Raw genomic sequence first — 22,500 nt, forward strand, 5'->3', positions numbered from 1 at the left:
GCAACATAAAGTGAAACAGAGGCAGAGGTGTCCTGCCACAGTCAGTAACAAATAAACAGTAGTGGTGGTAGATAGACACAGAGCTTCATCAAACATCTGATCCACTGAACAAAGAGCTCCAAAAATCTTGAACTTTAGACTGCCATCAGTTTTACTCCCTACACTTAACCATGTGTTTCCTACTGCCTGCAGACTTTGCACCCTTTCTTATATACACATGTTGTGTTTCTAATATAAATACATTTAATAAAGTCAAATACAAATAAGGCAACAAGAGAAGTATCCTACACTTCTCTTTTGTAAAGTAAATGTGAACAGCCTATATGAGCATCTACATCAACTATATGAGCATCTACATCAACTATATGATCATCTACATCAACTATATGATTTGCCTGAGAAGCTGGAGAGGACAACAAAAAAAAATACAAAAAATGTTTTTTTAAATAAATCTGAACGTTTATCACACTTTAGATTTAATATTTGGGGCTTCATTGTTGGTAAATTATTTCGGTGCTGTCTGCCATGTTGCTCTGTTGCTGCCAGTAGCAAACAAGAACGTAACTCTCGTATTACGTCATCACAGAAGTCTCGCAAGATTATAGCGACCATATAACAGAGTTCCAATCAACAAATAAATGACTTTCCAACCGGACATCGACCGATCCATGCTAGATATACAGTACAGGCCAAAAGTTTGGACACGCCTTCTCATTCAATGCGTTTTCTTTATTTCCATGACTATTTACATTGTAGATTGTCACTGAAGGCATCAAAACTATGACACCTGTGAAGTGGAAACCCTTTCAGGTGACTACCTCTTGAAGCTCATCGAGAGAATGCCAAGAGTGTGCGAAAAAGTAATCAGAGCAAAGGGTGGCTATTTTGAAGAAACTAGAGTATAAAACATGTTTTCTAGAGTATAAAACATGTTTTCAGTCATTTCACCTTTTTTTGTAAAGTACATAACTCCACATGTGTCCATTCATAGTTTTGATGCTTTCAGTGACAATCTACAATGTCAATAGTCATGAAAATAAAGAAAACGCATTGAATGGAAGGTTGTGTCCAAACTTTTGGCCTGTACTGTACATGACCCAGAGGCTCGCCAAATTATATATTCATATCTCTAAAGTTAAAATTGGCTTTCGATTTGTACCAATGAATTTTTACACACCTGATGATTGCGGTCACAATAACCGTGATGTGAAATGTAGTTACATCCTAAATTCAGAGGCATCCAAAACTTCAAGCAAGTTTACGCCCAAATAAATTAACTTTAGGATTAAACATTTAGACACACATGAATATCCAACATTAAAACAACGTTTATAAGTCAAAAAAGAGGAACATCATTAGAGGTCCTGTTGGAGACCCAGAAGTGAGTCAGTATAGCCATACTTGCCAACACTCACAAATTTTACGGGAGACTCCCGAATTTCAGTGCCTCTACCGAAAATCTCCCGGGACAACCATTCTCCCGATTTCCACCCGGACAACAATATTGGGGGCGTGCCTTAAAGGCAGTGCCTTTAGCGTCATCTCTCACCTGAAAAGGAGACTATTATATATTATCCATAGGTTTATCTATCCCCATAAAGTAGGCAGGCACGGAGCTAATTCTCAGCGTGTGTTTATACCAGCCGGCACGTTAATACACTGACACACAACATCCGAATTCCCATCATGCATTGCTTCAAAACTACGGCAAGTTGTAATATCCAAAATTTCCAGCCGGACAAACAATATTGGGGGCGTGCCTTAAAGGCAATGCCTTTAGCGTCCTCTCACCTGAAAAAGAGACTATTATATATGTCTCCGTTATCCATAGTTGTATCTATAACCCATAACACGGTGGTCGAATGGATATAGTCACTCATGAACGGTCAGAGAAGCACAAGGCGGCGGCAACGCAGTATTATGGGCCACCTTGCAAGCAACATTCCGTTCTCATTTGCGGATGTTTTCAACAAATCCGTGAAGGATATGTTCCCGGATTCAGAGATCGCTTGCCAGTACTCAAATGGCAGAACAAAAGATACTCAAATAGTGAAAGGTAAGTGTTATTTTTTTTTTAAGTAAGCAGCAAGTACAGTACAGTTAGTAGAACAACTGTGTTTTCATTACTGTTTACTGTACTATATATATATATATATATATATATATATATATATATATATATATATATATATATATATATATATATATATATATATATATATATATATATATATATATATATATATATATATATTAGGGCTGCAACAACTAATCGATTAAATTGATTGAAATCGATTATTAAAATAGTTGCCGATTAATTTAGTCATCGATTCGTTGGATCTATGCTATGCGCAGAGTTTTTTTGTTTGTTTTTTTTAAAATATATATTTTTTTTTAATAAACCTTTATTTATAAACTGCAACATTTACAAACAGCTGAGAAACGATAATCAAAATAAGTATGGTGCCATTATGCTGTTTTTTTTCAACAAAATACTGGATAGGATAGAAATGTAGTTTGTCTCTTCTATCTGATTATTAATCGATTAATCGAAGTAATAATCGACAGATTAATCGATTATAAAATTAATGGTTAGTTGCAGCCCTAATATATATATATATATAATATATATATATATATATATATATATATATATATATATATATATATATATATATATATATATATATATATATATATATATATATATATATATATATATATATATATACTGTATATACACACTAGCGTTCAAAAGTTTGGGGTCACATGTAAATGTCCTTATTTTTGAAGGAAAAGCACTGTACTTTTCAATGAAGATAACTTTAAACTAGTCTTAACTTGAAAGAAATACACTCTATACATTGCTAATGTGCTAAATGACTATTCTAGCTGCAAATGTCTGCTTTTTGGTGCAATATCTACATAGGTGTATAGAGGCCCATTTCCAGCAACTATCACTCCAGTGTTCTAATGGTACAATGTGTTTGCTCATTGGCTCAGAAGGCTAATTGATGATTAGAAAACCCTTGAGAAATCATGTTCACACATCTGAAAACACTTTAGCTCGTTACAGAAGCTACAAAACTGGCCTTCCTTTGAGCAGATTGACTTTCTGGAGCATCACATTTGTGGGGTCAATTAAACGCTCAAAATGGCCAGAAAAAGAGAACTTTCATCTGAAACTCCACAGTCTATTCTTGTTCTTAGAAATGAAGGCTATTCCACTAAATTGTTTGGGTGACCCCAAACTTTTGAACGGTAGTGTATATATATTTATATATATAAAAAATACTTTAATTTCAGTGAATTCTAGCTATAAATATACTCCTCCCCCTTAACCCCGCCCCGCCTCCCTCCCCGCCCCCACCCCCCAATCTCCCGAATTCGGAGGTGTCAAAGTTGGCAAGTATGAGTATAGCGTACAACACAATGTTCATCAAATGAAAGACTCAGCATTCGCCATAGCTGTAAACAACTAAAGCAGCTTAAGGATCTGTGTTGATTACACACACAATTAAGCAAAAGCATCATGTCGGGAGTCGCCCCGTACAAAATCGGCACCCGGGAAGAACCCCTCGGAAACCCCCGATGGTGTTATCACGCTCGCCAAAGAACACAAGGAATCCCTGGAGCTAACTCCTTGTAGCTCACGCCTTTTATATGTCTTGTGTTCAGCGGGCCTGTTTAGGAGGCTAATTTCACAGGCAAACAGATTATGTTAATCCGTGTAAACACTCAAACACAACAGCTTGGCTTTTTTCCCTTTCTTTTTTTTTCCGCCCCTTTTTTTTCCTCTTCCGCCGGGAAATAAATACTGGAGCATATTGATGCCAAGAGCTGGCATCTGCAAAGCAGTCAACACAAAAGCCATAATGAGGAAGACTTGTTGAGCTGCTGGTGCACGTCCCCCTCCCCCCACCCGCCTTCTCCAAACCCTCTTTACCAATTACGACATGTGTGCAACATCTCGGCAGGATGCACAAGTTGTACTCCACCTGATGCATAATTCAAGTGTGGCAAATCATCAAATAAAGATCAGGCCGCCTACTTTTCTGCTTCGTGTAAACGCACAACTCAATCTATGGCACAAACCTGGTGATGGATGTGTGTACTGATAAAGCGTGGACGATGCAGATGAAGGCTGCTCATTAACGAGGGCCGAGGCGGGCTGGCGTGGCGGGATGCAGGGCGGGAGGGCCCAGAGAGGTGTGAGGGGCCCCGAGGAAGGCTGGTCACGACTTTTAATGGGCACCCCGCGCTCTCTGCCCTCGTTAGGCGGTCACACCTATCTTCGCAGGCAGGAACAGGACCGGTCATTACCGGACTCACCTCGGCTCCGCACCTGACAATGCGACGGCCTCCACAGCAAAGACGACCCGACGCAAAAAACACCGCAGGAGTGCGATAAATAGGAGTGGCCATGCATGCCGCCATTAAAAGGTGAGTGGGGGCTACAAATGTGTTATCAATACCTTTGTCTGAAATGTCCTATTGCCTCCAGGTTTAAATGTTGTGATGTTTTTTTGACATTATTATTGTATATTTGTTCAATATACTTTATATTCCTGTGATCAATAAAGTTTTAATAAAATAATAATATAGAAGGGTCATTCCACCGAATTGTGCCACTTGCTTGTCATTACGCTCTAAAAATAAACTTCCATTTCTGTCTACTGCAATTTTAATTTTGATAATATACATATGGAACAACCAAAAATGAGCACTTAAACTTTATTAAAAAATGTTCACAAGATTTCTAAGGTGAGGATGACTCATTTAAGTAATAGGACTGATTTTTTTAGTACGGTATTTTCCCGATTATAGAGCCCACTGGTGTATAAGCCGCACCCACACTGCAAAAAGTCAGTGTTGAAAAACAAGAAAAAAAAATACAAAAATGAGGGGTATTTTATTTGAACTAAGCAAAATTATCTGCCAATATAACAAGAAAATTTGGCTTGTCGAGACTTTCCAAAACAAGTCAAATTAGCTAACCTCAATGAACCCAAAAATACCTTAAAATAAGTATATTCTCATTAATAACAACTGTACTACTATATGAGTACGTATTTTCTATTGTTTCATTGAAAATAAAACAGCAAAAGTCCATTTGGCTGTCATCTGTTTTAATATGAGACACATTTGTGTCAAAGTCATGATTTTTTTTTTACATGCTTGAAATAAGAAATTTATACTTGTGAGTGTTGATGACACAACAGTTGATATTCTAGTTTCAAGCATGTTTTACTCAATATAGCTCATCAAATCTCAGCAACAAGCTGTAATATCTTACTGACATCATTTAGGACCAAAACCCTTAAAACAAGTAAAACACTCTCACATAAAATCTGCTTAGTGAGAAGAATGATCTTATCAGACAGAAAATAAGCAAATATCACCCTTATTTGAGATATTTCATCTTACTTAGATTTCAGTTTTGCAGTGCACTAAATTTGAGAAGAAAAAATATATATTTTCCATATATTACCTGCACAGGCCTATAAGCTGTTGATACATTATACCAGGGGTCACCAACCTTTTTGAAAGCAAGAGCTACTTCTTGGGTAGTGATTAATGCGAAGGGCTACCAGTTTGATACACACTTCAATAAATTGCCAGAAATAGCCAATTGGCTCAATTTACCTTTAACTCTATGTTATTATTAATAATTATTGATATTTACACTTAATTGAATGGTTTAAAAGAGGAGAAAACACGAAAAAAATGACAATTACATTTTGAAACATAGTTTATCTTCAATTTCGACTCTTTAAAATTCAAAATTCAACCGAAAAAAAGAAGAGAAAAACTAGCTAATTCGAATCTTTTTGAAAAACTTAAAAAAAGAATTTATGGAACATCATTAGTAATTTTTCCTGATTAAGATTAATTTTAGAATTTTGATGACATGTTTTAAATAGGTTAAAATCCAATCTGCAATTTGTTAGAATATATAACAAATTGGACCAAGCTGTATTTCTAACAAAGACAAATCATTATTTCTTCTAGATTTTCCAGAACAAAAATTTTAAAAGAAATTCAAAAGACTTTGAAATAAGATTTAAATTTGATTCTACAGATTTTCTAGATTTGCCAGAAGAATTTTTTTTAATTTGAATCATAATAAGTTTGAAGAAATATTTCACAAATATTCTTCGTCGAAAAAAGATAAGCTAAAATGAAGAATTAAATTCAAATGTATTTATTTTTCTTTACAATAAAAAAAAATAAATTACTTGAACATTGATTTAAATTGTCAGGAAAGAAGAGGAAGGAATTTAAAAGGTAAAAAGGTATATGTGTTTAAAAATCCTAAAATCATTTTTAAGGTTGTATTTTTTCTCTAAAATTGTCTTTCTGAAAGTTTAAGAAGCAAAGTAAAAAAATGAATGAATTTATTTAAACAAGTGAAGACCAAGTCTTCAAAATGTTTTCTTGGATTTTCAAATTCTATTTGAGTTTTGTCTCTCTTAGAATTAAAAATGTCGGGCAAAGCGAGACCAGCTTGCTAGTAAATAAATACAATTTAAAAAATAGAGGCAGCTCACTGGTAAGTGCTGCTATTTGAGCTATTTTTAGAACAGGCCAGCGGGCTACTCATCTGGTCCTTACGGGCTACCTGGTGCCCGCGGGCACCGCTTTGGTGACCCCTGCATTATACGGTATGAAATGAGTTATTTACACTGAAAGATTTTGTACATGTTTATTTACATACCTTAATTGTTTTCAAACGGTTCTGTAACACAGCAGTAAAACGGCTGATCAAACAAAACAGAAGTCATCGCCATGGACCCACTAGCTGTGGAAGCTAGCTCTCCAGTCAGCTAAACACACTCAATAACTTCACGGTGCCGTTTTGGTTTTTACGGGGAAAAAAAAAACAAAAACATAAGAAATGCCATTGTAAGTTAATAACACTACAAAAAACACTCGACAACTTGTTAGCATATTAGCTAATGCTTACGGCGCTAGCTTCATTACATTACGATAGCATGTACTAATATGTTTGAAAACACTCCTACAGACATCACACATGGGACGGTTTAAGGAAATAAGAATTGTTTTAGTTATATTGTAAAACTTACAAATGTTGCTTGGAGTGATGAATGAACAATCCACACGAGTAAAAACGCTTGTACTTCGGGTTGAAAGATCAGTCTAAACAGAACGGCAGTGCAGCCCTGCAGCGCCTGCAAAGAGTGAACACGTCCAAAAGATGGCGCTATAGCACAAACAATAACACACCTATTCAGTGCCTTTGCTTGTTTGTTTGCTTTTTAAAACTATTTGCATTTGGCCACCAGTGAAGAAAAATCCATGAATTAGCCTCACCGTTTTATAAACCGCAGGGTTTAAAGCGTAGAAAAAAAGTAGAGATTTATAGTACAGAATTTATAGTATATATCAAATACATGAAATACTATAATATGTTATACTATTGATGTTATACTAATAACTTGATGACACTAAGCACATTTCAAAATAAACATAAAAAAAAGATTTTGCGGACTGTGTTAAGATTTTAACTCCCCAAGCCATGGAATATACACCGTAAAAAAGTGAACTTTTGGACTTCCCATGCAGGATTGAATGATGCAACTTCCTGTCGACCTGCATAATATTCCTTTTTTTTCAGATGTGTTATGGTTAGTGCAAACCTACTGACATGACTAAAGTGTGAAGTTTACTTTATTTAAAAATAAAAAAATAAAAAGTATCGTTTGGATAAGGAAGAATAAGGAAGAAAAATAGGTATAAACAAACAAAACAAAAAACTATTTGAATGATTTAAATTATTCTACTTAATAGTTGGGGACCGGCAACAAATGCTATTTTCCATTGTTTGAAGAAGTTTAAATTAGGGGTGTCCAAATCCAATAATGATATCAGTTATCGGTCCGATAGTAGCAAAAAAAAAAAAAATCCAAAAAAACGAAGTATCAGACTATAACGGTTTGCATCTATACTTTCCAATAAAAGCTCTAATACAAGCAGTCTTGTGAGCAGCTACACAACAGCTAAGCACACAATGGCACACATGCGTAATATGTGCCATTACTTAAACAACATTGCCGTCTAAAACACTTTTGTCTACATAAGCAATTATCAAATAAATATAGTTGCATATTACACACACAAAGTCTCCAAGGCAGAAGCATATTAGAAAGTATCCAGTAACAAATGTGTCCGCATCATTCAATTTACTGCGCCATGAGCTTTATTCACTGAATTATTGTGGCCAGTAGCAAAACAACAAATTACCACTCCATTTCAACTTAAAGACAGGGGGTTCAACGGTAGATACCTCGGTTTTTGGGTCACAGTTTACGGTTCTGTTTCAGTACTTTTTTCAAATGTAAAGAGAACTTTTTCTTTCTCCCAGACAGGCACGCTTGCGCACTACACAAACAAACACACATGCACACACGAACGGTACGGCACCTTCCCGAAAAGCCAGCATAAGTCGATTTCAGACGGTAACTAAAAATAGGTTAGTGTTTTTTTATACCTAGCATTGTTCTCTGTTTGAGTCATTTCATTTGATTGAACCTTTACTAACATTTCACAGTACAAAATAATAAAAGTACATACAGTATAATTCCTGCTGGTATTGTATTGGATTAATACTGGTATTGGCCAATACTCAAGGCTCCAATAGTAGTATTGTTTCGGAAGTGAAAAAGTTGGATGTAGACAACCCTAGTATTAATTGCATGTATTAAATATGCAATCAGATCAATGTGCAGCGCTCTTTGCTAAATAAAAAATAGTTTACAGTTATTTTATTTTGAATGGATACATTTTATTTATTGGAGATGCCAATGGCACTGATTGAGTGGAATGGCTCTAATGTTCTTTGTGTGGTTTTTCATATTTTTATACACTACCGTTCAAAAGTTTGGGGTCACATGTAAATGTCCTTATTTTTGAAGGAAAAGCACTGTACTTTTCAATGAAGATAACTTTAAACTAGTCTTAACTTGAAAGAAATACACTCTATACATTGCTAATGTGCTAAATGACTATTCTAGCTGCAAATGTCTGCTTTTTGGTGCAATATCTACATAGGTGTATAGAGGCCCATTTCCAGCAACTATCACTCCAGTGTTCTAATGGTACAATGTGTTTGCTCATTGGCTCAGAAGGCTAATTGATGATTAGAAAACCCTTGTGCAATCATGTTCACACATCTGAAAACACTTTAGCTCGTTACAGAAGCTACAAAACTGACCTTCCTTTGAGCAGATTGACTTTCTGGAGCATCACATTTGTGGGGTCAATTAAACGCTCAAAATGGCCAGAAAAAGAGAACTTTCATCTGAAACTCCACAGTCTATTCTTCTTCTTAGAAATCATCAATCAATCAATCAATGTTTATTTATATAGCCCTAAATCACAAGTGTCTCAAAGGGCTGTACAAGCCACAACGACATCCTTGGTACAGAGCCCACATACGGGCAAGGAAAACTCACCCCAGTGGGACGTCAATGTGAATGACTATGAGAAACCTTGGAGAGGACCGCATATGTGGGTAACCCCCCTCCCCCCCCCCCCCCTGAAAGCTATGAAGGCTATTCCACAAAATTGTTTGGGTGACCCCAAACTTTTGAACGGTAGTGTACATATTTAGTTCTAATTTGGATTTGTCAACTGCACACTCAGGCGTTTTTGCATTGGTGACTATGATGAACATTTTATTTTGATTATTCTATGTTTGGATCACTATCTTAATGAAACAAGATGCATTATTAGTAAAATGCAAGCTGTTAGCTGTTAGCGGTTAGAAGGTGTTAGTCCCAAATGAGTTTGATGAAGTAAGAATCCTAACATTTGAAACACTAACCTTCAGGTAAAGGCGGTTTCTGCGACCCCATGGAGCTTCCCTTGCTGCGTCGGCTGCTGTCGCTGTCCATGGACAAGCTGGACCTCAACTTTCGCTGCATCTTCTGCGAAACCGGCGTGGACGGCTGCTGGGTCGCCGGTGCCGCCGACGCTGGCGTCGTTCTCCCGACATTGGCGCACGTGCATTTGCAGGTGGTGCCCACGTTACTGACACCCGGGTAGATGGCGGTGCGGTCCACCGGTGCTCCGTTTGGGCTTTTATCGGTGTGAGGTTGAGCTGGAAGTAAACATAAAGACTTCAGTCAAGCCTATTATTGAAGTAAGATTGCAGGTAGAAGCCAAACTGAAGCTGGGGGTAACCATGACAACAACTGTGATGCTATTCTCCATATTAGACGCTAATAAGACACAGGGGTGGAAATCTTTGGGCTCCTAACGATTTGATCCCATTCCAATTCCTGGGGTAAGGATTCGATTCAGAATCGATTCTCGAGTCAAACCGATTTTGGTTGGTGGTTGGTTGGTGTCAGTTTACTTCAAACATGCATACAATTACAATGTAATACATAACATATTTCCAGTTGTTTCATTACAGCATGTTTGTAAAGGAGTAGGAAGAAGCATATCGTATTTAATCCTACCCCTTTTTGGATCAGAGCACTTTTATCCCATGTGTTTGTTTTTCATTTGTAACACAACAGTGAATAAATACATACGTAAATAACTATACAATGAGTAAGTAAATACTTATTAAATACATAAAGAAACAATAATTATACAATATATAATTCTCATAATAAATAGGTTCAATATTTTACCAATGTATTATTTGGTATAATAGTTATATTGAAAATGTTTCAAAACAGGTTAGAAAAGCTCCTTCTGGTTGCATGGAGATAGCCTATTTAAAAAAATAATAATAATAAATGAAAAAAAACAACCATATATATATATATATATATGTTTTAAAAAAAATATTTGTTTTATTTTAGAAAAAATGTAATCGATTTAGAATCAATTCAGCTCTTAAGACAGGTACAAAAATGTTCTGTGAAGTTTCGGGAAGTATGGAGTGGTTTTCTAAATATGCAAAGGAGACTGATCTCCAGCTCGGCCCCGATTGAGATGTGGTTGAATTGTGGTTGATTGATGAGCCTCTTGTTTGCTTTTGTGTATTGCTGCACCATGTTGAGGCCATTCGGAAGTGCAGTTGTCTGTGGCGTTATATCAAAATTTGCTTGTACTGTATTTTTCATACTAAAAGGTGCACCTAAAATCCTTTCATTTTCTCAAAACTCGACAGTGCGCCTTATAACACGATGCGCCTAATGTACGGAATAAATCTGGTTGTGCTTACCGACCTTGAAGCAATTTTATTTGGTACATGGTGCAATGGTAAGTGTGACCAGTAGATGGCAGTCACACATAAGAGACACGTGTAGACTGCAATATGACACCAGTAAACAACACCAAAACTTTAAATGTTCCATTGAAAATAAAGAACATTACACACGGCACTCAAAAAAATGTCAACATGTTTTAGTACGACTTTGAAGCCACACCAATTGATGGATTGTCGGCCCATTACGGCTACCGTAGTCGGAGATACAAGTATTACTATGGTGTGTGTATAAGGACCGCAAAATGGCACCTATTAGAACAGTGGTCCCCAACCTTTTTGTACGTGAGGACCGGTCAACGCTTGAAAATTTGTCCCACGGACCGGGGGGGGGTAGTAAAACATTTTTTTTTTTTTTTTTTATCATAAAGAAATACAATCATGTGTGCTTACGGACTGTATCCCTGCAGACTGTATTGATTTATATTGATATATAACGTATATATTGTGGTTTTTATGTTGATTTAATTGAAAAAAAAAAAAAAAAAGATTTCTTTTGCAGCTGCGGCCCGGTACCAATCGGTCCACGGACCGGTACCGGGCCGCGGACCGGTACCGGGCCGCGGCCCGGTGGTTGGGGACCACTGCATTAGAAGACGTATTATCTGGCGTTTTGTTTGACAATATTAAGCAAAACCAACTTTTCTTACCTTCTGGTACCTGCTGATGTGTAATTGGGATCTGCATAAGTCCTGAAAATGTGTGCATGTCAGCCACTGTAGTTTGTGGCGATGCCGTATTGAATAAGCTTCTTCTTTTTCACTATCTTCTTGTTATGGGACATTCATCCTCTGCTGTTGCCACTTCTAATATAAAGTAGCTTATATCTTGCTATGGAAGCGCTAAAAACATACCGGTGTAGTGAGTTTACATAATTCACCCAAGGAACTTTAGTTATTAGAAAGTTCCGGTCGGACGTTTTTTTCACGGGACACATTTCCGGCGTTGTTGTTGCACTAGTGAGCCATGGATGAGGAGATGCTGCTCCGTTATTGATTGAAGTAAAGTGTGAATGTCAGTAAAACAGTTAGCGCCATCTTTTGACACTTCTTCCACTCCCGTCCTTGCACGCTACACCGCTACAACAAAGATGACGGGGAGAAGACGCCGCCGAAGGTGAGCCACGTAAATAAGACCGCGCACAAAACGGCGCATACTGAAGTGACTGTCAGAAAGCGACTTGAAGATGATCTGCAAAACATCATCTATGCAACTTTTTGAGCAAAGAACTACCATCACATGTTATGTAGACCACAAGGAAGTCTTTTACATTTAGAAAAAAATCATATTATGACTCCTTTAATGCACTTTATAATCCGGTGCGTGCGCCTTTTGTATTCCTCGCTCTTGCCTGGCCAGGTGCACCCTATGGTCCAGAAAATACGGTACCTATTAATCTGACTTTTTGTTTTATTATTTTATTGTATTAATCCTTTTTTTTCATAATTATCTTTGGGTGGGGTGGAAAAAAGAACATTTGTTTTTTATTGTGTTGTATTTCTGTTAACTGTTTTGTCAAAATTAATAAACAAATGTTAAACTGTTAAAAAGTTTCCTTTCACTCCCGACAGCGGTAAACACTCAACTTTACTGAAAAGTGAGCGAGAAACTTTGTCAGCACTCTGCCGCGCCACACCGACTTTATCCGTTGCTTCTCGGCAAACCTTGCGATATTGATCACTTGGCAAACATTTCGGCGCCAGGATGACAGGGAGAGGCAGAGCGCCGCGGCGACGGGATCACAAAAGCCGCCGCTGTAGGCAGCCGAGTGAAGACGAGGGAAGGCGAGATTAGTACGTGGAGGGCTGCGGATAAAAAGAAGCCTGTGATAGATAGACAAAATAGCTGCAACTGTAATGATCTCCTTTGCTTTGACGCTCAGGTGGCCCCACTGAATGTTGAAGTCAGAAGACCTGTCTGATAAGAAAGGATGAGAGCGAGCAGAAGATCTCGCCCTGAGGAGCACCTGCACATTCAGCTCTACTGGGACTTCCTCCCGTGTTACCTCCCCCTGCCAGTCTACACCTTCTTTACCTCCAGTCTTCAGCAACTCTTCCTAATTGAGCTACTTTACAGAGCATCCCCAAAGAGTTTTTTTTTTTTTTTTTGCGGCGTCCAAAAGTGGTTGAGATTATTTCCATGCACGTGTCAGCTCGCAACAATTAGAGTTAAACAGGAGCAAATGTGGGAATCGGAATTTAACAGCACATCACCCAGGGAGAAGCCGGATGTGAACGTAAAACAAAGCAATCAAACACACTATGTGACATTGGTTAGTTTATTTCAAACATGCCCTAACAAACTTGTCCAGTTGAGAATGTCCGAAAAAGAGTAGGAAGAAGTTGATCTTATTTATTCACACCCGTTCTTCATTTGTCAGCATTTACCGATAGTCTCTTTAATTCCTGTGTTATACATGGATCATTTTCTAATACAGTGGTACTCCGGTTTTTTGCATGGCCCACTTTTTGTATGATTTGTTTTTTCAGCAAATATTTTGCCACCGTCTTTGTATTCCATCTCATATAGCTTCTTATCTGGTTAAATAAAGGTTCTACTATGTATAGCTGATTCCGCAGAATCCCATGCGTTGGGGACTCAGTCTGTGCATTTTTGCAAATAATTGCAAATAATCCACCATTGGGCCATAGTAAGTTGCGAGTTCCAGCACTTTGACCGTGAAGGTGAGAAACTAGTGTTGTCCCGATACCAATATTTTGGTAACGGTACCAAAATGTTTTTCGATACTTTTCGATACGTTTCTAAATAAAGGGGACCACAAAAAATTGGATTTATTTTAACAAACAATCTTATGGTACATTAAACATATGTTTCTTATTGCAATGTTGTCCTTAAATAAAATAGTGAACATACGAGACAACTTTTCTTTTGTTAGTAAGTAAGCAAACAAAGGCCCCTAATTTAGCTGCTGATGTATGCAGTAACATACTGTGTCAATTATATTTTATTATTTTGTCAAAATTATTAAGGACAAATGAATTATTAATCTACTTGTCCATTTACTGTTAATATATGCTTACTTTCTCTTTTAACATGTTCTATTTACACTTCTGTTCAAATGTAATAATCACTTATTCTTCTGCTGTTTGGATGCTTTACATTAGTTTTGGATGATACCACAAATTTGGGTATCAATCTGATACCATGTAGTTACAGGATCATACATTGGTAATGTTCAAAGTTCTCATGTGTCCAGAAACTTATTTACTGAGTTTATAAACATAATAAATGTTTTTTAAAAATGAAAAAATATCGATGTAATCATAGTAGTATCGACTAGATACGCTCCTGTACTTGGTATCATTACAGTGGATGTCAGGTGTAGATCCACCTATGGTGTTTGTTTACATTGTGACGGCGGTGAGCTACGGTGTGTAGTGAAGCATGTTTAGCTACTCCTTGTCCTGCAGGGATGATACTTGTAAGAAACTTACTTTATTTGTCACCATGGAGGCGAGGATTAGTGATTTAGAAGTAGCTAAAACACTGCAGACTGCGGCTGGACGTTAGCCGCTAGTGAGCTAGCCGTGTCTTAAAGCACCTCTTCCTGAGGGCGTTTCAGTGTTATAACTTCACCTTTATCGTTCGTTTTTATGCCAAAATGCGTCCGTTTTCCCTTTTATGTCTACACACTGTGTCTGCTTGTAAGTACTCCGTGATTGTGCGTTGCCGAACATGCTCCTCTGCTCGGAAAACCAGCAATGTCATGACGTGACGACGACGACGCCAAAAACGGGGGGGTGGACCTGTACTTATTAGAGGTGGTATAGTACCGAATATGATTAATTAGTATCGCAGTACTATACTAGTACCGGTATACCGTACAACCCTATGAGAAACACTAATGAATTTAAAGGGGACTAAGCAAACCCAACTTTTCTTACCTATGGTATCTGTTTTTGTGTATTTAGGATCTGCACAAGTCCCAAAAAATATAACCCAAACCCCGGAGGCATTGCGGAGATATTTATAAAACACCCTTGCCTTCCTTCATACTTCCTCCAAACGAGCCGTTTAGAATTTGCAAGACTTGTTTTTCCAACATGTGACATCAGTTGATATCCCCATATATGGTGGCGGTTTACCCGAAAATCTTTGCGCGAGTCTGCCATTGTGGTCCGACGCTGTAAGTTAATTCTTATTCTCCATCGTCTTGTTGTGGGGCAGACTGGCTCGTACATGCACATGAATCCTCCGCTGTTATCGTTTATAATACAAAGTGGCGTATAGTTCTTACTTATATCTGTCAGTAGACTCAATATGAGAGTGCAAAAAATAACATCACGACTGGTGTTTACATGACTATGTAATTCCCTCTCTGCTCCTCACTGTATTGTTACCAATAATGGTGAGACTGATGTTCAATGTCATGTAAATGTATTTAATGCATGTGAAACTACAATAACTCTAGCAAAATAGTTTTGTGTTTATTTTTTTTGAGTCTCTGACTAGGGCTGCAACGATAAGTCGATTAAATGGATTAATTTGCGAATACAAAAAGATCAGATTCTTCTTTGCTTCGATAATTAGAGTGTAACTAATGCAAATGGATCAAATCTAGACCACATGAAGAGCACACAACTTTGAATAAGCAGACATAGTTTAAGCACAGGCGCTACAATCGAGCGTACATGAAAGCGGTGTGTGGTCGACAGTATGGCAGCAAACAGCCAAGTGTTTTATTTTTTTAATTAACACACACATGTTAAATGGGCAATTTCAATATTGATGATATGCATTTATTAGAAAAAAAGGATGAAGATTATGGCAGAAGAATATTGTTTTAGAAAAATGTTCCCTAAAATAAGCATCAAGGCAATTCCGTGTATTTTATCCGATTACTTGAGTATTTGGACAAAGTAATAAATAGATTACTTGATTGTCAAAAAATAATCGATAGCTACAGACATAGTCTGGACTGAATAATTGGATCTACACTACCGTTCAAAAGTTTGGGGTCACCCAAACAATTTAGTGGAATAGCCTTCATTTCTAAGAACAAGAATAGACTGTGGAGTTTCAGATGAAAGTTCTCTTTTTCTGGCCATTGTGAGCGTTTAATTGAGCCCACAAATGTGATGCTCCAGAAACTCAATCTGCTCAAAGGAAGGTCAGTTTTGTAGCTTCTGTAAGGAGCTAAAGTGTTTTCAGATGTGTGAACATGATTGCACAAGGGTTTTCTAATCATCAATTAGCCTTCTGAGCCAATGAGCAAACACATTGTACCATTAGAACACTGGAGTGATAGTTGCTGGAAATAGGCCTCTATACACCTATGTAGATATTGCACCAAAAAGCAGACATTTGCAGCCAGAATAGTCATTTAGCACATTAGCAATGTATAGAGTGTATTTCTGTAAAGTTAAGACTAGTTTAAAGTTATCTTCATTGAAAAGTACAGTGCTTTTCCTTCAAAAATAAGGACATTTACATGTGACCCCAAACTTTTGAACGCTAGTGTACGTTATTCCTTGTAGGAAAACTGCTTAAAACTGTGTTCGATTCGCTCTTAGTCGCAAACCAAGGCAACAAAATAATTCAAATGTGTAATGATGAAGTTGAGATAATGTAAAGTGACTTCATTCAGTACTAAAGAATAAATAACACAAGTATTGGGATTGACTGCAATGGAGGACTTGGAATGCAGTGATTCATGAGCTAGGTGATGGATTTGCCTGCTTCTTTTCCCGGGACAAAAAGGCTGTCAATGACAAAATGAAGGGTGGAGAGAGTGAAGTATTAACAAGAAGCTACAGCTGTTGTGCTTTCACAGCTGCAGTCTCTTTCCATCCCTCATTGCACCAGCAACACAATGCATCAGCTTTTGATTTTGTGAAGTGGAATCAATGTTTTAAGTGTTCTTTGTGACTGTGACACACTCTAATGTGTCGTCACACTGAGTAATGTACAGCGGTACCTTCATTTTTTGTACGGCTCGTAGAGTACGATTTTGACGAAAATTATTGCCAAGAATATGTCTCGTTTTTTTGCATCCTGTCTAAGTAATCTTACAGCTGAGCAATGAGCCTAAAACCCTTGCCCACGTATCCTTCCGCCAAAGCTGTGATATTTGTTTGTAACTGAGAGATAATGAGAGATTATCATAAAAAAACATTGGCATCTCTATCGATAAACACTATAGTCCGGTCTTTGGGCCATTGTAGGAATACATTTCATTAGTTGATATGTGTGTATGAATGAAATAACTGAGCCAATACTAAGATTGTTCAAAATGTGCGGGGAAGTTGTGGGGATTACGAAAAAAAATGCTAAAAAGTTGCATAATTTGCAAGTTTGGTTGAATTTGAATTAGTTTGAGCAGTTTCAAAAATCCTGGAGGGTCTAATAAATACTAAACCCAAAAGCAGTGAAGTTGGCATGTTGTGTAAATAACAACAGAATACAATGATTTGAGAATCCTTTTCAACTTTTATTCAATTGAATAGACTGCAAAGACAAGATATTTAATGTTGGAATTGAGAAATGTAATGGTTTTTGCAAATAATCATTAACTTAGAATTTAATGGCAGCAACACATTGCAAAAAAGTTGGCACAAGGGCATGTTCACCACTGTGTTACATGGCCTTTCCTTTTAACAACACTCAGTAAACGTTTGGGAACTGAGGAGAGTTGGAATTATTTCCCATTCTTGCTTGATGCAGAATGTGGCTTGACATTGTCTCGCTGAAATAAGCAGGGGCGTCCATGAAAAAGACGTTGCTTGGATGGCAACATATGTTGCTCCAAAAGCTGTACGTACCTTTCAGCATTAATGGTGCCTTCACAGATGTGGAAGTTACCCATGCCTTGGGCACTAATACACCCCCATACCATCACACATGCTGCCTTTTACACTTTGCGCCTATAACAATCCTGATGGTTCTTTTCCTCTTTGGTCCGGAGGACACGACGTCCACAGTTTCCAAAAACAATTTGAAATGTGGACTCGTCAGACCACAGAACACTTTTCCATCACACTTTGCATCAGTCCATCTTAGATGGGCACGGGCCCAGCGAAGCTGGAGGCGTTTCTGGGTGTTGTTGATAAATGGCTTTTGATTTGCATAGTAGAGTTTTAACTTGCACTTACAGATGTAGCAACAAACTGTAGTTACTGACAGTGGTTTTCTGAAGTGTTCCCGAGCCCATGTGGTGATATCCTTTACACACTGATGTCGGTTTTTGATGCAGTACCGCCTGACGGATTGAAGGTCACTGGCATTCAATGTTGGTTTTCGGCCTTGCCGCTTACGTGCAGCGATTTCTCCAGATTCTCTGAACCTTTTGATGATATTACGGAGCGTAGATGGTGAAATCCCTAAATTCCTTGCAATAGTTTGTTTAGAAATGTTGTCCTTAAACTGTTGGACAATTTGCTCACGCATTTGTTGACAAAGTGGTGACCCTCGCCCCGTCCTTGTTAGTGAATGACTGAGCATTTTATGGAAGCTGCTTTTATACCCAATCATGGCACCCACCCGTTCCCAATTAGCCTGTTCACCTGTGGGATGTTCCAAATAAGTGTTTGATGTTGGAATTGGGGGTTAAATCACTAAAAATTATTCCAGGGCGCGACCCCCGCTGCTGCTCACGGCTCCCCTCACCTCTCAGGGTGAGATCAAGGGTGATGGGTCAAATGCAAAGAATAATTTCGCCACACCTGGTGTGTGTGTGACAATCATGGCTACTTTAACTTTTAAATGAGCATTCCTCAACTTTCTCCGTCTTTTTTGCCACTTGTGCCAGCTTTTTTTTTTAAACATGTTGCCGGCATCGAATCCCAAATGAGTTAATATTTGCAAAAAATAACAAAGTTTACCAGTTCAAACGTTAGGTTTCTTGTCTTTGCAGTCTATTCAATTGAATATAGGTTGAAAAGGATTTGCCAATCATTGTATTCTGTTTTTTTTTTTACCATTTACACAACGTGACAACTTCACTGCTTTTGGGTTTTGTAGAAAAGAATATAAAAACCAACACATTCAACCTAACGGATGAGATTTTGGTGAGTCATGTAACATATAATGCCCAATCAAGTCCTTACTTTAAACATGCTGCGTAGCCTTTGGTCTCATGACAAAGTAAGAATATGTTTTTCCTCCAAGATTCACTCTAAATGGAATGAAGCGGAACTGCAGTCGTTTCCCCCCACTGAAGCTCGCCACACACACACAAACACGCTCATCGGCAAAGACAGCAGAGCTCACTGGCAGGTATAATTATCTTGCCTGTCCAGGAAGTCAAAGTTTCAATTTAGCAAAAGTAGAAATAGTTGTTAAAGGGGATCGCCGAAACAAATGGTCTTCCCGAAGAACCGCAGAAGTCATAAAAAAAAAGGAGAAGCGGCAGGTTCCCGACTTTATTTTTAACCCCGATGAAGAAAAGATGAATGGACGTAATGCATCATATAATATGCATCACCATTGATCACGTTAATGATGATACTGTCAAGGATGGCAATGATGGACGTGCGCAGTCGCCGTTGGACAAATGAAAAAATAATGAGTGTGCTGGAAGTGCACTCTGCTCAGTAAGTTAGGTACAACTTTAAAATGTGGAAGCAGAAAATGCGTCATCTGGAATGTCAGCATTGTTGTAATGCTCTATCTATTCAAGGAATACACTTCAGAGTAGTCAGTGTCCAGTTTGTTTGACAGTATAAATGTACTCTCCTCAACACACAGCCAATATTATTTGAATAGCTGGCAACACAATTGAGTTGGTGTTGCTGTCAGTTTGTTTGGAACATGCATACAATTACAATGTAATACATCACATATTTCCAGTTGTTTCAGTGCAGCATGTCCTACCATATTTCATATCACAGCAGTTTTAACCCATTTGTTTTTCGTAAAAAGTGAGTAATTGCCATTGCCTATTAATGACTTGCAATCACAAACGCGGATCCTCTTCTGGCTGACACCATATTTATTTTCTGTCCGCCGGCAGACAAGCGGCTAGCAGCTAATTACGTGTCTCCATACACAGTGTGGAGCTAAGCTAATAATAATCACCTCCAGTACAGCAAATAAACTGCATCTTACTATCTTAAGTATCATTATCAAGCATTATCAAAGCTGACCGTATGGCTAACATAAAACAACACCCAGAAATAAGTACCGTAAATTTTGGACTATAAGCCGCTACTATTTTCCTACGCTTTGAAACCTGGGGATTGTAAAACAGTGCGGCTAATTTGTAGATTTTTCTTTGCTGACAGCCATAATGCAAATACTTAAAAAAACAATAAAATCAAAGACATTTAAAAGGTGTGTGTATTGTTTGCGCTATGGCAACATTTGTAGATGAGTTCGCTCACTGCAGGTGCTGCAGTGACCTTCTGTTTAGACTGAGCTTTCAACCGGAAGTAATAGTGCTGTTCCGTCTTATGGCTGTCCATAGTGTTTCTACTCATTTGGATTCTTCATAGCAACATTTGTAAGTTGTATAATTTAAAGGCCTACTGAAAGCCACTTCTAGCGACCACGCAGTCTGATAGTTTATATATCAATGATGAAATCTTAACATTGCAACACATGCCAATATGGCCGGGTTAACTTATAAAGTGACATTTTACATTTCCCGCGCAACTTCCGGTTGAAAAGGTCTATGTATGATGACGTATGCGCGTGACGTCAATCGTTTAACGGAAGTATTCGGACGCCATTGAATCCAATACAAAAAGCTCTGTTTTCATCTCAAAATTCCACAGTATTCTGGACATCTGTGTTGGTGAATCTTTTGCAATTTGTTTAATGAACAATGAAGACTGCAAAGAAGAAAGTTGTAGGTGGGATCGGTGTATTAGCGGCTGGCTGCAGCAACACAACCAGGAGGACTTTGAGGTGGATAACAGACGCGCTATCCGACGCTAGCCGCCGACCGCATGGATGATCGGGTGAAGTCCTTCGTCGCTTTGTCGATCGCTGGAACGCAGGTGAGCACGGGTGTTGATGAGCAGATGAGGGCTGGCTGGCGTAGGTGGATAGCTAATGTTTTTAGCATAGCTCTGTGAGGTCCCGTTGCTAATTTAGCTTCAATGGCGTCGTTAGCAACAGCATTGTTAAGCTTCGCCAGGCTGCAAAGCATTAACTGTGTAGTTACATGTCCATGGTTTAATAGTATTGTTGATCTTCTGTCTATCCTTCCAGTCAGGGGTTTATTTCTTTTGTTTCTATCTGCATTTAACCCCGATGCTATCACGTTAGCTCTGTAGCTAAAGTGCTTCGCCGATGTATTGTCGTGGAGATAAAAGTCACTGTGAATGTCCATTTTGCGTTCTGGACTCTCATTTTCAAGAGGATATAGTATCCCAGGTGGTTTAAAATACAAATCCGTGATCCACAATAGAAAATGAAGAAAGTGTGGAATCCAATGAGCCAGCTTGTACCTAAGTTATGGTCAGAGCGAAAAAAGATACGTCCTGCACTGCACTCTAGTCCTTCACTCTCATGTTCCTCATCCACAAATCTTTCATCCTCGCTCAAATTAATGGGGTAATCGTCGCTTTCTCGGTCCGAAGTGCTCTCGCTGCTGGTGTAAACAATGGGAAAATGTGAGGAGCCTTTCAACCTGTGACGTCACGCTACTTCCGCTACAGGCAAGGCTTTTTTTATCAGCGACCAAAAGTTGCGAACTTTATCGTCGATGTTCTCTACTAAATCCTTTCAGCAAAAATATGGCAATATCGCGAAATGATCAAGTATGACACATAGAATGGATCTGCTATCCCCGTTTAAATAAAAAAATTAATTTCAGTAGGCCTTTAACTAAAACAATTTTTACTTACTAAACCGTTTATGTGTGATGTCTGTAGGAGTGTTTTCATGCATATTTGTACATGCTATCGTAATGTAATAAAGCTAGCGCCATTAGCATTAACACATTTACAAGTGGCTTTCTTAGTATTAATAACTTACAGCGGCATTCTTTTTGTATTGTTTCAGTTTTGTAAATTCACCACAACGTCACCGTGGACTTAATGAGTCTGTTTGGCTAATTGAAGAGCTAACTTCCGCTACTAGTGGGTCCATGACAATGACTCCTGTTTTGTTTCATCAGCCGTTTCTGTTTGGAAACAATTAAGGTATGTAAGTAAACATTTTTAAAGTATTTCTGTGTAAATAACTCAGTTCACAGCGTATATATCTGCGGCTTATAGTCTGGTGCGGCTAACATAGTAAAATATGTTTGTCTTCTCAAATTTAGTGGGTGCGGCTTATATACTGGTGCA

The 22,500-nt window shown here is 38.1% G+C and overlaps 1 protein-coding gene across 2 annotated transcripts in view; it reads right to left on the minus strand.

The window, feature by feature from the left end:
• Window positions 1-22,500, minus strand: part of mdfic (MyoD family inhibitor domain containing) — a 78,860-nt gene that overhangs the window by 8,652 nt on the left and 47,708 nt on the right. For both annotated transcript variants that reach the window (XM_062064456.1, XM_062064457.1), the window contains exon 5: window positions 9,848-10,123. In XM_062064456.1, coding sequence (XP_061920440.1) covers window positions 9,848-10,123 — 276 coding nt within the window. The remainder of the gene's footprint in view (window positions 1-9,847; window positions 10,124-22,500) is intronic.

This window comes from Entelurus aequoreus, linkage group LG12 (assembly GCF_033978785.1).
Source record: "Entelurus aequoreus isolate RoL-2023_Sb linkage group LG12, RoL_Eaeq_v1.1, whole genome shotgun sequence".
Taxonomy (NCBI): domain Eukaryota; kingdom Metazoa; phylum Chordata; class Actinopteri; order Syngnathiformes; family Syngnathidae; genus Entelurus; species Entelurus aequoreus.